At 37.3% G+C, this 16,296-nt stretch overlaps 1 protein-coding gene across 1 annotated transcript in view; it reads right to left on the bottom strand.

Annotated features, from left to right (window-relative positions):
- Positions 1-1,285: 1,285 nt before the first annotated feature.
- LOC107746971 (adenylate cyclase type 2-like) overlaps positions 1,286-16,296 on the bottom strand; it is an 18,528-nt gene continuing 3,517 nt past the window's right edge. Inside the window, exons 2-3 of the mRNA XM_016561338.1 lie at positions 2,135-2,332; positions 1,286-1,321 (exon numbers count right to left, since the gene is read on the bottom strand). Of these exons, the coding sequence (XP_016416824.1) occupies positions 1,286-1,321; positions 2,135-2,332 (234 nt within the window). The remainder of the gene's footprint in view (positions 1,322-2,134; positions 2,333-16,296) is intronic.

Here is a 16,296-nt window from a genome sequence, read left to right as displayed (position 1 = left end):
ATAGTTCAATCCAAAAGTATTGTTTAGTATAAAACATGTTGAAGATTAGCAGATAGGCTGTCAATTCATTAAATGATAAGCCGTTTCCTCTAAAAAGCTGTTTATTCAGCATAGTGAAGCCTCTCCTCCATTGACATCCATTCAAAAAACGGCCTCTGGTCTCCTTTCCCATGTACTGTCAAAGTGGAAGCGTTAGCATTTTTTGGCTAAAGGTTTCAGGCTTGCCTTCTAGTGGCTTTGCTTGCAGTCTCTACTAATGAGCTGATGGGTTGAATCAGGTGTGTTAGATGAGAAACATACAAAATGTGCAGTGCTGGGGGTCCTCTAGAACAGGTTTGAAAACCCCTGGCATAGGAGATACCTTTTTCTGCATGTGGCTGCCACATCTGGCTAGGGGATACTGTAAAGGGCAATTCACACCAAGAAGGATAAATTAAAAAGATAACTATAATTTAACTATATTAGTGTCCACACCAAAGAAGGATAACATTTTGTTTATTGTGTGTTATGTCATCTTCCACTTTAAATACTCAAGCGCTTTAATGCCAGGTGGATTCTGATTGGCTGTCAATGTTTTTAATCATTCATCAGCTGGGAATAAAATCATTCTTAAAAAACAAAACAAAAAGATACAAGTTATCATTATAGATGTAGTGTGGACTTCACTAGTGTGTGAACATTAGTGTGAACAGTCCTTAGGGCTTATACGGGATTCTATAATAAGCCTAAATTGCATAAAGAATTTTCCATACTCACAGCACTACATCAGTGATAGCTAAAGTGGTTAGTGAATATGACACGATTTTGCTGAAATATTTTGTGAAAGAAGTGGAGCATTTGCTGTATAGAGGATTCAGATGGGGTCTATGTATTGAGAACTTCTCTATCTGCCCTTAATCTGGAACCAAGCAGAGATATTGACTAACACAGGAAGTCATCCCGCTTTACACGTCTGACATTAGCCTTGTTTGTCTTTCGCCATATGTCACCTATTCCAGAGATACAATGTGTCAGCGACAAACACTGAGTCTTATTTTACCACAGCAAATCATTAGCTCCTTATATTCTCCATTTAAAGATTTTTATTACAGTTTACCCAACTAATGGCAGATGTTTGTTTATTTATTTATTTACTTATTTATTTATTTTCTTTCCTTGAAGAGTAAATTATTCATCTGTAATAGGAATGTGCAGAATAGCTAGGCCAGACTTCTGATTACTATCTTAATTCCCAGGTCTAGTCACACATTTGCAGCATTTTGATTAATGTTGAATGTAATTATCCTCACTGGACTTGCAGGTCAAACATGGGGTGGCTCAGCTGCCATGGGAATAGCACACATATACTTTATATAATCAACATGATAGAGGGGAAAGAATGCAGGATAATTTGAATCTTATAGTAGAAGACTGTAAAATGCTTTCGTCAAGTAAAATTTTTAGTTACATCTTTACGCCTGACATAATAATACACTGAACAGGGTTCAATTTTATCATGCGTTTGGACAGGTTGGGTTACATCTGATGGGTTATAATTGCTTGGAAAAGCTACTTACAAAGATGAACTTATAAAACAAAGCAGAATAGATTCAGTTAAAAATAAAAAATTAAATAAATAAAAGCTTGACTTGCCATTTCTTGCCACTTATTACTGACTTGCCAGTATTACTGATCACAGTTTCAGAGTCTTCCATGAGAACTGGTATTGGGGTGAAACAGTATCCCTGATGTGAAATTTAATAAATAAATCATTCTTTTTTTTTTCTGTTCTCATTTTTCTGGAATTCTTTTATTTTCGTATAAGAATTCTCTGGCCTTCTCACTTAATTCTGGTATGGAGCTATCTCTTAAAATCATTTCTGTGCATCACAGGAAAGCAGCTGACTTGACAAATGCTAAATTGCCTAGTAAAGGTGACTCTGATCCACAATTCAATTTGTTCACTAGAGGCTGTCCCATACATCAGTATGCATACACCTTCCTTTTTGACTAAAGTATTGTGTTATTTCTCCTTCAAGTCACTCTCATGTTACGTGTTCCCACTGATTCTCAAGAATACACTATCTGAGATGTATCAGGTAAAAGGCCTATGACTGAAAACAACCTTAGGTGGCCGATAATGCACTCATCTTACCTGATCCCAGGGACAGATGATTCCTCCAAAAAACATAAAGAGGTAACCCATGGCAACCAGGCAGGCCCAGATCACCAAGGAGAAAACTTGGAGCAGCTTCTTGAAGATGGACTCGATGCAGACCAGAACAAAGATAGTGAGGAAAATAGCCAGCGCAGTGGGGACAGTGATTACAAAGGCGACGTGATCCTCGATATCCTGCAGAGAGATTGCAGTGTTACAAAAATAACTTTAATTGCACCTTCCAACTGCACCTGCACTACAGCTACTGGATAATAGTTTACCAGATAAACTAAACAGTTCCATCTCAAATCAAACACACATGCCGGTAATTGTATAATCCTAAAGACTTTGGTTCGATTTTGCAGGTGTGTTTGATTTGAGATGGGGCAAAATTCTGCAGGACAGAGTTGGCCATCCTTATCCTAAATCAGGAGTGGGCAAGTTCGGTCCTAGAGAGCCACAGTCCTGCAGAGTTCACCTCCAACCCTAATCAAACACAACTGAACAAGCTAATCAATATCTTCAGAATTACTAAGGCTGTGTCCGAAATCGCCCCATACCCATAAAACTGAAACCTTTGTGGACATTATTGAGTGCACACATTCAATCCCACAATGCACAGCAATATCGCAATAAAATAAAGATGGCTCCCAGAGCTGAATAATCCATCTATTAATTTTACAAAGCACTCGTCCTTGGTGTACAGCGTAATACAATACAGGTATAAATTTATTGTAAATTGATTATTAAATTGCTTAATTAGGGTTTATACATGATTTCCATGACAGAGTTCAAGATAAATCCTTCCATCTTACTATTGGAGCTGCCAGTTTGCAAGTTTCAAATGATTATTAAACAACAAGTACAAACTATGAATGAATGAATGATGCATTTATATAGCGCTTTTTATTGTGTATTGCTGTACACCCAAAGCGCTTTACAATCATGTGGGGGGTCTCTCCTCAACCATCACCGGTGTGCAGCATCCACCTGGATGATGTGACGGCAGCCACAGTACAACAGCGCTAGTGCGCTCACCACACACCAGCTACAGGTGGAGAGAAGAGAGAGTCACAGAGCCAGTCAAGTGGATTGGGATTAGGAGGCCATGATTGACAAGGGTCAGTTGCGGCAATTTGGCCAGGACACCGGGGTTACACCCCTACTCTTTACGAGAAGTGCCATGGGAAAAGCGAAGAAGAGAAGTGCCAAAAGCGGCCGTTCTTCTGGTGCACTCAGTGTCTGAATTCACAAACTTGTTTTCATTTACTCCTTCAACTGTATTAGTGGTCTAATGTAGGGAATAGTAAATGAGGGTATAGGGGGCGATTTCGCATTCAGCCTAAGGCTTAAGGCAAGTGAGGTTTTTTTTCAGGGTTGGAGCTAACTTTGCAGGACTGCGGCTCTCTAGGACTGAACTTGCCTATCCCTGTCCTAAATGAATAAATGTAAATCATTAGGATTTATTATATGGGAATAAAACAACAATACATGAACATCTAAAGCCATGTCTATAATACTCAATGCTATCGTCTGACACAATAATGTAATGCTTTGAATTATCTTCATTTGGTTGTGTTTCTCAGCCAATATAGCTAAATCCAATTAACTATGATTCATTTGATTAATCATGTCATGCAATTAATTTGATAAATTTCAGTGGACTGACTGTTTTAGTAAATACACGGCACTGCAATACAAAGTTGAACCCAAATTATTATTACAGGGGCACAGGCCATAGCCATCATTTCAGAAGTGAGGGGAACAGAAATGTCAAATGTAATACCTTTTTTATTTTATTTTTTATATTTATATTATATTTTAGTATTATTTTGTCCAACTGACAATTAGTTTGTTATTTTTTTCCCCTTATCTCTTACTTTTAATTGGCTACTGCTGAACAATAACCAATAATTTGTATCACACAATATTTTTCCTGTATTTTCCTAATGAGAATTTTATGATTGGTTTATATATTACACTTTTTATACTAACACCTTTTTCCAATTCCAAATATATTTTATTGTTTCTATAATGTTTCATATACTTTATTTATTTATTACCTGGAGATGACTTGAAGATGAAAAACTTAAACCATATATTGTTGTAATTATGTGTTCATTGTCTTCACGTTTCATCAAAACGTTTCTGCTTTTTATTCAGCTTAGCTACAGTGATACAGTAGCTGGATGCCTTTGTCGATATCAAAGCCACTGGAAGGCAAGCCTGCAACCTTTAGCCAATAGAGCATAACCTATTATCATAACCTGCATAACCAATGTCACATTACTATTTAATAAAATATATTTAATATTGTGTATTGTCTAAAAATATTTATGTTCCCCTTCGAATGTTCTCTCACATTGTGTATGGGGAAAACTCCTGTTTTACTCTGTACTGAAGCCTGATTTGTTCACGTTTGTGTAGCTGAACAAACCAATGGTGCTTTAGCCTGCCAGACAGGGCGGAGCCGACCTCTATATAATTCGGCTCGCAGCGCCATTTCATCAGAATCTTCTTCAGCGACGAGGAACATCTCTTTGCTGACACTGCAAACAAGAAACTGAAGAAGGAAAAAGCTCAGCCTGCATCTCACCACCGTAGAATTGCCCCGGCAGAGGAAGAAGCAAGAAGCCTTCCCCTGCGGCTATCCAGCCATTTAAAAGAGCAAATTTCCTAGCAACATTGTTGCAAATGTCGTGCCGCGAGTGTGGCTCATGCAGAGAGCCCTTGTTTCTTCTCCGAGCTTGCTGAGAGAGGACAAACGGGAGAGCGGGGCTGCCTTCATTGAAGAAGGTGATATGCGAGCGTGGAAGAGCGAGACTCATCACTGAGAGCATTAGTCTCGCTCTTCTCCGCTCGCATATCACCTTCTTCAGTGAAGGCAGCCCCGCTCTCCCGTTTCTCCTCTCTCAGCAAGCTCGGAGAAAGAAACAGTTGAGTCACAGAGCTGAGCAACCCGGTTTGAGTAATCTCACGCCGGCACAGAGCCCACTCTGTTCACTCTCCCCACAGCACTTTGATCTGCCGGTGTGTTTTACACATGAGGATCAGCGCCCCTCATTACATCGAGTGGCTCAATTCTTCTAGGCGGATCAAAGTAGAATCCTCTCACCAATGATTCCGTATCGCTGACAGCTTCGCTTCTGTGTGTGCGTCGCTGAGGCTGCACTAACCGAGACAGGCTGCTTTCACTGCGAAAGCATATGAGTCTGTCCTTGCTTCTCTCGCACATCCCCTTCTTCAATGAAGGTGGCCCCGCCTCTCCCGCTCTCACGTTTCTCCCCTCCCAAGAAACAATAAACTCACGGGTTGAGCAATCAGGCTGAGTGATTATACGCCGAAACAGAGTCCTGCATGCTTCACTCTCCCTGCAGCACTTTGATCTGCCGGTGTGTTTTACACGTGAGGATCAGTGTCCCTTGTTACATCAAGCAGCTCAATCCCTCTAGGCGAATCGGAGTAGAATGCTGTCACCAATGATTCTTATCGCTGACAGCTTTGTATTTGTGTGTCTGTAGCGGAGCTGGTTGGTGAAGCTGGCTGCTCTCGCTGTGAGAGCATTCAGTCTAGCGAAGCATTTTGGAGAGGAAAAGGAAGGGATCAGTTCACGCTGAAGCCGGAACTCCCTCAAAAAAAGCTTGTGCTCTCTCTCCATCTCTCCGTTCATCTCTCCGGGCTTCTGCGATCTCCTTGGACCTGCTTCACACGCGGCCTCTCCAATATTGGCTCAAAACCTGAGTCCTGTCCCATACTTGGTGCCTGGGCCGGTTTTACATAAAGGTAAACCATCGCTGTGTCAAAGCTGTGGCCCCTTGGACAGCTTCTCGTCTGTCTCAGCCAGGCGTGCAGTTGGGACTGACCTCCAAGTGGAAGGTGATTACAACAGATGCTTCCAACTCAGCTTGGGGAGCTCTGTTGGAGGGCAATCCAGCGTCCAACTCCTGGTCAGCTCCCCAAGCAGGGGGCTGCTTGCATATCAACTGCCTAGAACTTCTGCCGGTTTTCCAGGCCCTGAAAACCTTCCAGCTGGCCATAAGGGGGCACCACATCCTGGTCCGGTTGTACAACATGACAGTTGTAGCCTACATCAATTGCCAAGGCGGTCTGAGGTCTCACTCCCTTTACAGGATGGCTCGACACCTCCTATTTTGGGCACAGAACGAACTCCTCTCGCTAAGAGCAGTTTACGTGCTAGGCAGTTTGAACCATGGAGCAAACATGCTGTCCAGAGGCAATGTTAGAGAGCCCAGAGCCCAGGATATCACCCATCTAGCACTCCCCGTCTCAGATGGTGAGCAGGGTCCTAATGTACTCTGCCCTGTAAGGGCTTTGAGAGTGTATTTTGAGTGCTCCAGCCAGTTCAGTCAGTCGGAGCAGCTGGATAATTGACGCCATAGGAAGGAATGGGCTCCTCCTGGGCGTGGTCCAGTGGGATTTCTATTGGTGAGATTTGTGCAGCCACCGACTGGTCGTCGCCATCCACATTTGCCAGATTCTATAATTTTGACGTCCGTGCAGGTTTCTGTCTGTTTAATCTGCCTATTTCTCCATAAGGGTGGAAATGGTTATATTTGTTGTCCTCAGCTGTGGCTTGGGACTCCGTTGGCTAATGTTCTTTAGGGGCCCTTAACTTAAGTGTTCCGAGACTGGGCTCGCAGAGCAGGTCGTTCTGTATCTGCTCATAGCATGGTGTGATTGGATGCGTTCCACATGCACAAAGTGAGAGAACATTTGAAAGGGAACGCTCCAGTTACTGACGTAACCTCGGTTCCCTGAGATAAGGGAACGAGCATTGTGTCACTGGCCGTGCTGTAAGCTGCACGCGAATTGATAACTGTCGCTTCAGTCGAATGATTCTGATGAAATGGCGCTGCGAGCCGACTTACTGTATATAGACGTCGGCTCCACCCTTTCTGGCCAGCTAAAGTGCCATTGGTTTGTGCAGCTACACAAACGTGAACAAATCAGGCTTCAGTACAGAGTAAAACAGGAGTTTGCCCCATACACAATGCTCATTCCCTTATCTCAGGGAGCCGAGGTTACATCAGTAACCAGAGCGTTTTCTTTCTTGGTTTTCAGGTTTTGCCTAAAATTAGACTTGAATTGTAATGAATATCATGTGACCATATGCCTTACGTTGAAAAAAAATGCACTTTAATGAATAAACATGAATATAATTATTGTATTATATATTGTATGTTGTTTAATTAAAATAAAATGTTCTTTCTATTGCTTTCAAGTTTTAGTAAACAAATTTGAAATGTAATGACTTGTGACTGCTGCGTGTGATGACGATATATCGCTTTTTAATGAAAAAAGTATAAAATACATATTTTAATGAATAACAAGGTATTCTTTTTATGGCTTCCAGATTTCAACAAAATAAACTACATTTTTTGTGATTAGTATCAGTGTATGCCCATTCATGCTGTTTTTTTTAATGAAAAAAAATAAAATAAAACCTAATCTTTAAATGCAGTGACCAGCAATTCATGCTCTTTTTTACTGTGCAACATAACCTGTAAGAACTGTGAAAGCCACTGATGTCACAGCCATTGAATGATTGGCTGAGGTGTAGTGTTAATTTTGTCAGCTATTTTCATTTTAGTCTTAGTCTTAGTCCCGGGCTAAAATGTCCTTGTTAGTTTTTATCATATTTAGTCAACCTTATCCTATTTAGTTTTAGTTAAGTTTTAGTCGACTAAAAGTCTCAACATTTTAGTCTAGTTTTAGTCCAAGAAAATCTACAGTAGTTTAGTCTAGTTTTAGTCGAAGAAAACCTGAAGTATTTTAGTCTAGTTTTAGTCAATGCTTGCTTGACATTTTAGCAATAAGATTATTATTAATTAACCGTACAGCAGTATTAATTTTGGCAGCCATTTTTAATTTAGTCTTAGTCTTACTCAAATGTACATTTTAGTTATCATATTTAGTCAACCTTGTCCTGTTTTTGTTTATTCAATGAAATGTATGAGCATTTTAGTCATTTTTTTTAGTCCATGAAATATTAGTCACATTTTCGTCATTCTGTATAAATGGTTAAACTTATAACAAAAAAATAATAAAAATCTCAAAATTATAATCGTAATGATTTTTGTCATTTGAGAAATTTACTTTTGCATTTCAGGTATTGCACTTTCTCCAGTAAGCACAAATCAATAGAATGTGGACACATACATGGTGTATTTTACCTCATTTAATGTACTGATTTATTATAGGCTTTTATTATATAAATCAACACCAAAGACTTGCTCTGTCTACATTATGAAAACAGCTAAAACAAACGAAAAATATTATAACAGTGAAATTCCTAGTAATTCCACTAATTCCATAATTGCAATAGTCTATTTCTCTATTAAAACAACATCGATTGAGTAAGTGTATTTATTCAGCGATCACAATCGCAAAAAATATAGTGAGATCTCATGACAGAACACTGACCGGCTGAATGACGCTTTCATTTAGATCGCTAAACTCCAGCTTGTTTGTTTTTCAGATCATCTGCGGCGGCGCTTCCGCAATTGCATTTTCTGCCTGGTGTGTTTTGCTTATTTTCTTAGTATGTATGGCGTTATTTTAATGACAAATGTCGAGAGCGCATTATTATAGCGCGAAGGCACATTAATATAATGCGCGAGCGTGAATCTCTCCGCTCGCGCGCGGATTTCTTTTGCTCTTGCACAAAACCGGACGTGCGCGCTCAGATACACGCTGCTCTAGCCCGGAGAGAGTGCAAAACGTGTCTCCTCTCGCTCAAACTGTCCTGTGCACTCTCAAAGCAAGATATAATACAATAAATGCTCTAATAGCATCGCTGTTTGGACATTTATCGGGAGGTTTTTATTTCAGTTCAGATTTTTTTTGTTTAGATTTTTTTTTCATGAAAATCCACTTAATATTAGCTACACATTCAATGGCACTCTCCTCTAAAACAGTGAATATACAGTTATATGACAGTTACATGTAATTACATTGTCTGCAAATGCATTAAACCCATGGAATAGAATGTAGTAATGGCAAATATGAAAAATTCATTATAGTGTTATATTTGGTCTCCAAATCGTAAGTATCGGTTTAGGGAATAGTGCATCTGACCCATATCTAAATAGTTCTGTCTTAAATCAGAAGATTTAGGTGCGAAAATAATTCATATCTAGCGCATGAGCACAGAGATTTGAGAGTGCACAGGACACAGTTTGAGTGAGAGGAGAGACACGTTTTAAGTGCGTGCACTCTCTCGGGCGAGAGCAACGTGTATCTGTGTATCGCGCCCGGTTTTGTGCAAGAGCAAAAGAAATCCGCGCGCGAGCGGAGAGATTCGCGCTGGCGCATTATATTAATGTGCTTTCGCGCTACAATAATGCAATCTCGACATTTGTCATTAAAATAACGCCATACCATAGCTTAAAATAAGCAAAACACACCAGGCAGAAAATGCATGAATTTAACAGCGAAGCTCTGATTCGGGGATTAGAACTCTTGATATCTGGCAACCGCACTCATGAAAGCTCGTGTAGTAGAGGTGTGTAGAGCAGTCTGCAATAACATTTTGTCTCCTCTTTTGACGAAAATAAAATGAGGTTTTTGGTAAAGTTTTTATCTTTTTGGATACATTTTAGTCTCATCTTATTTCGTCAACGAAATTGCATGTTGATATAGTCTTAGTTATCGTTTATTGACCTTATTGTCGTCTCGTCTTAGTCATGGGAAAAAAGCTCGTCAACGAACATTTTTCGTCATAGTCTTCGTTAACGAAATTAACACTACTGAGGTGTCGATGCTTTTTCCAATGATAAGTATACAGACCCGTTCATCACCCATTCATTCCAGACAATCACTGATCAGTATTATGAATTCCCTGGCACGTCACAAGTTATTACTACTTTGAGACAGTTTTGGACTTTCTGCACCCTATGGCTTTGAGTATGAATGAAATACACACTTGGCTGATAAAAGTGCAGGGCAACGAATTTACGTTTTAGTTGGGCTCCTTGCACAATTCTATGACCTAAAAACACCTCTGAGTTGTAAATACAGTAATGATACAGTAAGCCTTAACAATTCCAATGCAATCTTAAATTGAATAATAACAGCATAAAATAATATAAAATGTCTACATTCACTACTGAACTCAAAAATTAAAAATTAAAATACACTCGGTAAGGTAAACAGTTGTTAATGAAACTATAGCTGCTAAAACAACTTTTTTTCTACTGACAAGTTTAATACTGATATACTAAAGATGAATGCATCAACACAAGATTGCCTGCACAGAGACATCGTTGCCTCTTTAGCCCCGCCCACTCATCTGTTATATGACAGACAGAAGAACTACTACAAAAGGATATCTGGACTAAAAATAACAACTTTCTAAAGGATTTGAATGTTAGGAAAGTGCCTGTTTATTTTCAACCATGTGAATACCTCAGCAAAACATTGTTTGTTTGTCCCATTCATTTCAACCAATTGCAATACAATGCAGGCTTTACAAATAAAATTTAATAGAAAGATACGGACCTGACAATGCCACAATATGTAATTGTGTCAATTCTACAGACATTTAGACATTATTTGTCGCAAAATCGTTTATTGCTGTTTAGTCTATCAGTGACTTGAGTTCTGTACTTTTGCCAAAACTCACATTAAAATTTATAACACTATCTATAGGCTACTGCTTTTATTTACATTGTGTTTGTATTCAATAAATTCAATGCACACAGACTGAAGTAGTTTAAGTCTTTGGTTCTTTTAATTGTGATGATTTTGGCTCACATTTAACAAAAAACCCACCAATTCACTATCTCAACAAATTAGAATATGGTGACATGCCAATCAGATAATCAACTCAAAACACCTGCAATTTTTTTTATTGGTCTTATGGAGTATTCTAATTTGTTGAGATAGTGAGTTGGTGGGTTTTTGTTAAATGTGAGCCAAAATCATCACAATTAAAAGAACCAAAGACTTAAACTACTTCAGTCTGTGTGCATTTAATTTATTTAATACACGAGTTTCACAATTTGAGTTGAATTACTGAAATAAATGAACTTTTCCACGACATTCTAATTTATTGAGATGCACCTGTAGTGTTGTAATCAATATTTTCAAAATTTGTTTATTTTGGCAGCTGTCATAGTACAAATGTAGTAAAAGATCTCAAAAAAGTTTCTAATGTGAAGATGTTAGCCAATCATTGCAGTGGTCATTTACACTAGCCATGAAAAAGACGAGAGAGACTCGCTCCTTTAAATAGAGTGATCAAATAAAATTAGCATCAAATCACATCAAAATGTTTTTTTTTTTTTTATTTCTAACATATTTCTTCTTCAGCCCATGACCTCTACAGTAACTGCTTTGCCAGGTGTCCATCTATCTTTTTGAGTTATGATATAGAATTATGATATAGAAATCAAAAGAGTAAGACCAGCAATGCAACTCCATTGACTTTTCGACTTTTACATAGATTATTGATGGTTGCATTGTTCACTTATTTTCCATAATCTGAAAGAATGCTTGAAGGATTGTAGTTATTTTACAATTATAATTTTGTTTTAGTGATTTTTCATTATGAAATGCAGTGTACAATTATTGTTTTACCTTTAGTTAGTTATCTTTTTTCACTAGCTTGCTGCATTACAGGATCATCTTCTTAGTGAACAATACATGTCATGCTATCTTGCTATTTAACTAAAACAAGGTATCGTAGGCGGCAACATAATTAAGTTGCCTTGCTACCTTTTGTAACAAACTTTGTATGTAGATCAAGTGTGTGATGCCATACAATACTCTCTCTTTAGAAAGCTCAGGTTTTGGAACAGAGCTATTGACTAGTGTACCAAACTGTAACTCAGCATTCTCAAAATGAGCCCACAATACACATGAGACTCCAAACAGGGACATCTAAATGGTTTCAAGCTCTAAACAGGTGTCTCTGATGGTTTCAGTGTTTAAAGAACCCAGGATGCCTGTGAAAAGCCTTATCACCACATAGCACTATAATTACAGCCACAAAGTAAGACAGCAAGACACAGCCTGATTATCAGCAGCATTTTGTGCAATCATTTTCTGAAACTCAGAATCAGAACCTCTGGGGTCTGAGGTGATTTTGGGGCCCTTGAGATGTTTTGACATGCCCTGACATTTGTGCTTATTTCAGCTACTTATAACATACTATTGGCCAACATGTAATTTTTTTTGTATTCAGCACAAACTGTGCTACAATAATATGTGACCAAGATGGATATACATGTTTGCATTTTTTAGAAAAAAAAATATTATGTGTGGTTAGTAAGTTTTGTGAAAAAAAATGTAGCTGAAATAAGGCCATAGAACCCATACTGAATAGCTCTGAATAAGACTTTTGAGTAATCAGTCTTGTAGGCTAGAATATTTACTTCAAAATTATGTGAAAATCATCCTGCTGACTCCTTCATAGAAAACAATATATTGATTTAAATTTTTAAAGACATGTTTTGTGATCGAAAGCCATATAGGAGGGAGTGACAATGGCCATGAATATTTAGTGATTCACACCTGAGTGACAAAGGGCCCCTCCCCTAATGGCCCATCAGTGTCACTGTTATTTTGAGGCAGGTAAGAAAGAATGTGAAGAGATTGAAAAAAAATTTTTTTTTTTTTATTATTTGTATTTTATTCACAACAAAGTATAATCAAAACATACATAATGAAGGTCAAAGACCATTATTGAGCACACTGATCTAACAACAGAGATGTGAACAGACTTTGAGTCATTCCTGAAAACAGATTCTGTTCAACAAGTGAAACAAGTAAACCATACCTGATATTTAAGTGTTTGCTGCTTCTTTCCATGGATTCAAGAAAAAATAACCATCGTCAAGGAGCTTGTTTTACCATAGAATATCAGTGTAGTTGAACATCTGATGTTGGTACAGCGCTCTTAGAGGAAAACAGTTTGAAGAGACTCAAGTGAAATTCAGCAGGATTCATCTGTGATGCAGGTATCTGATCACTAAAAAACAAACAACAACAACAAAAAAACAACATCTGTGAGCATGTTAATATCAGTATATATATATACATATGGGTAGTTGACAAATAGGCAGTAAAAAATGCTATTTTTGTAAAAAACCTTTTTTGAAAAAGAAATGCATATATTTATGTAGTGTGAAGTCTGATCTTTGAGAAAATATAAAGGGTCCCTAACTTCGTCAATTCTTTCACTGCTTTTTTTTTTTTTTACATTTTTACTGAACTGTACCATAAATTTGTCCTTTGGTGTGACATAGCAAAAATTAAGAAAAAAAACCTCTTAATAGTACACAAATAGCAAGAGAGAGATTTATCGTCATTGTTAGACACTTATTTTCATATAGTGCTATTTATTTAATATGAAATTATAATTAACATAATTATTTCCCTATGACCTGTTGGACAATTTCAAGACAAACTTTGACAACGAGACAAACTTTGCTGTCATTCGTTCAAAACTGCTGAAAATTATACCATTTTAAGTTGAGTGATATTTGTATCTCCCCTTTTGCAATACTCAACTGTTTTTTTCAAGATATTTTGAGATAAAAACAAATCTGTGGTTCTTTAATGTGTTTCACACCATAGGACATTACGTCACACTAAAGGACAGAAATGGTAGTTATTAAATTATTTCTATTTAATTTTGAACATGTCAAAGGAGAAAGAAAGTTTAATTTTGGTACAAACAATATCAACATGTATTTTAAACAAAACAAAAAATAATTTTCATCAACAAAATCCAGTCTCTTATTCAATCAGTATGTTACTAAAACTTTTCTAGCCCCCTGCTGCATGTGTGGCAGAGCTAAATATGATTGATATTCAAACTATATTCATTAAGATGTAAATGGATTTTTTAAAACTATATGGCTACTCTTTTTAAGGCATCATTTTAATTGTATTTACTTTCTGTTGATATTCAAACTATATTCATTAAGATGTAAATGGATTTTTTAAAACTATATGGCTACTCTTTTTAAGGCATCATTTTGATTCTATTTACTTTCTGCATTGTTCTCTTACGATCTCCTCCCTTCTGTGTGGATCCCTGTTAATTTTCTGTCTATATTTCCGTGTCCTCTCTCTTCCACTAATTGCTCTCCCTCAATTCTTTCTGTCTCAAAAACATAGTATCACATTTTATACTTATTTTCATGACACTTTATAACAGTACAAGTTTTCTGTAAAAACATCAGAAAATAGTTTAATTAATGTAATTATTGCATATAACACTGAATTATACATAGAACATAGAATTATAGAACACTGAAAATGATCAAAAAGGAATAAAAAGGAGTTAAATAAATATTATTTAATTATTTAAAATGCTTCTTTAAAAGACCTTGTCCTGTGGTGTGACATCTTTGTCCTGTGGTGTGACAGTATAGGCGTCACACCGGAGGACATTTTCTGTCACACCAAAGGACGTTTCTGCCTTTTTCTGTCAATTAATGACCTTGACCTTGCTAACCTGTCATTAGCGGTTTGCAAGACACATCTGCATCATTTTCAATGATTATGTAGTTTAACATACATTTTTTAATTAAAAAATATAATTTAGGGGTGTCACACCAAAGGACAACAAAACGTAACACTTTTGTATTGGTTCCAAATATTTGAACAATTCTGAGAGAAAAATTGACCATGTGCACGTGTCATGGGCTTGACAGGGGGCTTCAGTAACACGACCATGAATGGGGTCCTTCAGCTAATTAAAGTTTTCTCTGGAATTGGCCGATTTAAAGTCAGGATATGGTGTCACACCATAGGACATGGTTTTCAGAGACAAAATGCATTAAGTTCCTACACTTTCAGAAATATATAGATGAAAAAAATGATTGCCATTTACTAAAATAGACACTTGTACAATTATGCCGGGTGTGTTTATTAACATTTACTGAACCATGCTTGGGACAGTCACACCATAGGACAATTTTGACATTTGGCTCAAAAATAAATTTAAAAAATCGAATAACACTGCAGCTTTTTTAACAACAGTTCCATGTAGGACGAAGAAATGTTTAACGATTTACAGCATTTTAAATAACGACAATATTAATTATATTAATTTTTATCCTGTGGGACAGTGAAAATGCCATGTCACTTCAACTACCTATACTGTATATATATAGTATGATTTTGTAGTCATAGACCCACGCATGCTTTGTTTGTATTACCGTAAAAAGGACATTTCAGAGAAACAAATTATTATTGTTTAGCACGTTAAACATCTATAGAAATAGATTTATATAATATATTTGAGAACAGAGTATTAATAATAAACATGGTCTAAACATTCTTAGACTTGTAGCATCCATCATGCACTCATATTACTTTTATATCGTATTGTTTTATATTATATGGAGCATGAAAACTTCATCACGTGGTAAGAAATTTAGATACAATGAAGTGCCTGTCATATTCTAAATGTTTCACTAGATTTCAAAAAATTTAATCATGAATTATAGTTTGGGAAAAACCCAACTAGTAAATGTGTCCAAGTTTATGCCACAATAACAGGTAAACTAATCCAAAAAATAAACATTACTTACTCATTAGTATGGACTCCTCGGCTGGGTCAGGTTGCGCGTTGCATCTTGTTCCTTTTCTAAGGTAAATCCTGTGTTGTTCCTCTCAGCCTGTCTTTTTCCAGAAACGAACAGTAGCCGAGATGAACTGGATTAATTCTCCCGCTTTGTGCACGGAGCTGATGTGGGCGTTTACATGCAGCGAGTCTCGTGTGGACGATTGTTATAACAAAAGCGAAAGTAGCTCGTGGGCGTGGTCATATTAAAAATAACTAGATCAGACGGAGAAACTGGACATCGCGTTGGTTTCATACTGATTACTTTATCACAGAATATTTGTTTTCAACATGACTTACTTCATTTAAAAGTAGACACTTCAAACTTTCTATAGATATATTTATCATGTCCAGGGGCGGATTTAGTGAATTGGGGGCCCCGGGCCCCAGGCAAAATATAGGAATGGGGCCCTATACATTTGCACACATTTTCCTAGATCAAATTTGAGGTTCCTTTTTTGTTGTGATGCTTGCTGCTGCACAATGGTGCCCCATATAGTTGTGTCCAATGTTTCTACATTTTTCATGTACATGTTATAATGGCTTTCTTTCATGTTGT

The sequence above is a fragment of the Sinocyclocheilus rhinocerous genome, unplaced genomic scaffold (genome assembly GCF_001515625.1).
Source record: "Sinocyclocheilus rhinocerous isolate Xijiao unplaced genomic scaffold, SAMN03320098_v1.1 scaffold529, whole genome shotgun sequence".
NCBI lineage: Eukaryota > Metazoa > Chordata > Actinopteri > Cypriniformes > Cyprinidae > Sinocyclocheilus > Sinocyclocheilus rhinocerous.
The sequence above is the reverse complement of the archived record's forward strand: the minus strand, read 5'-3'. Positions and strand labels throughout refer to the sequence as shown.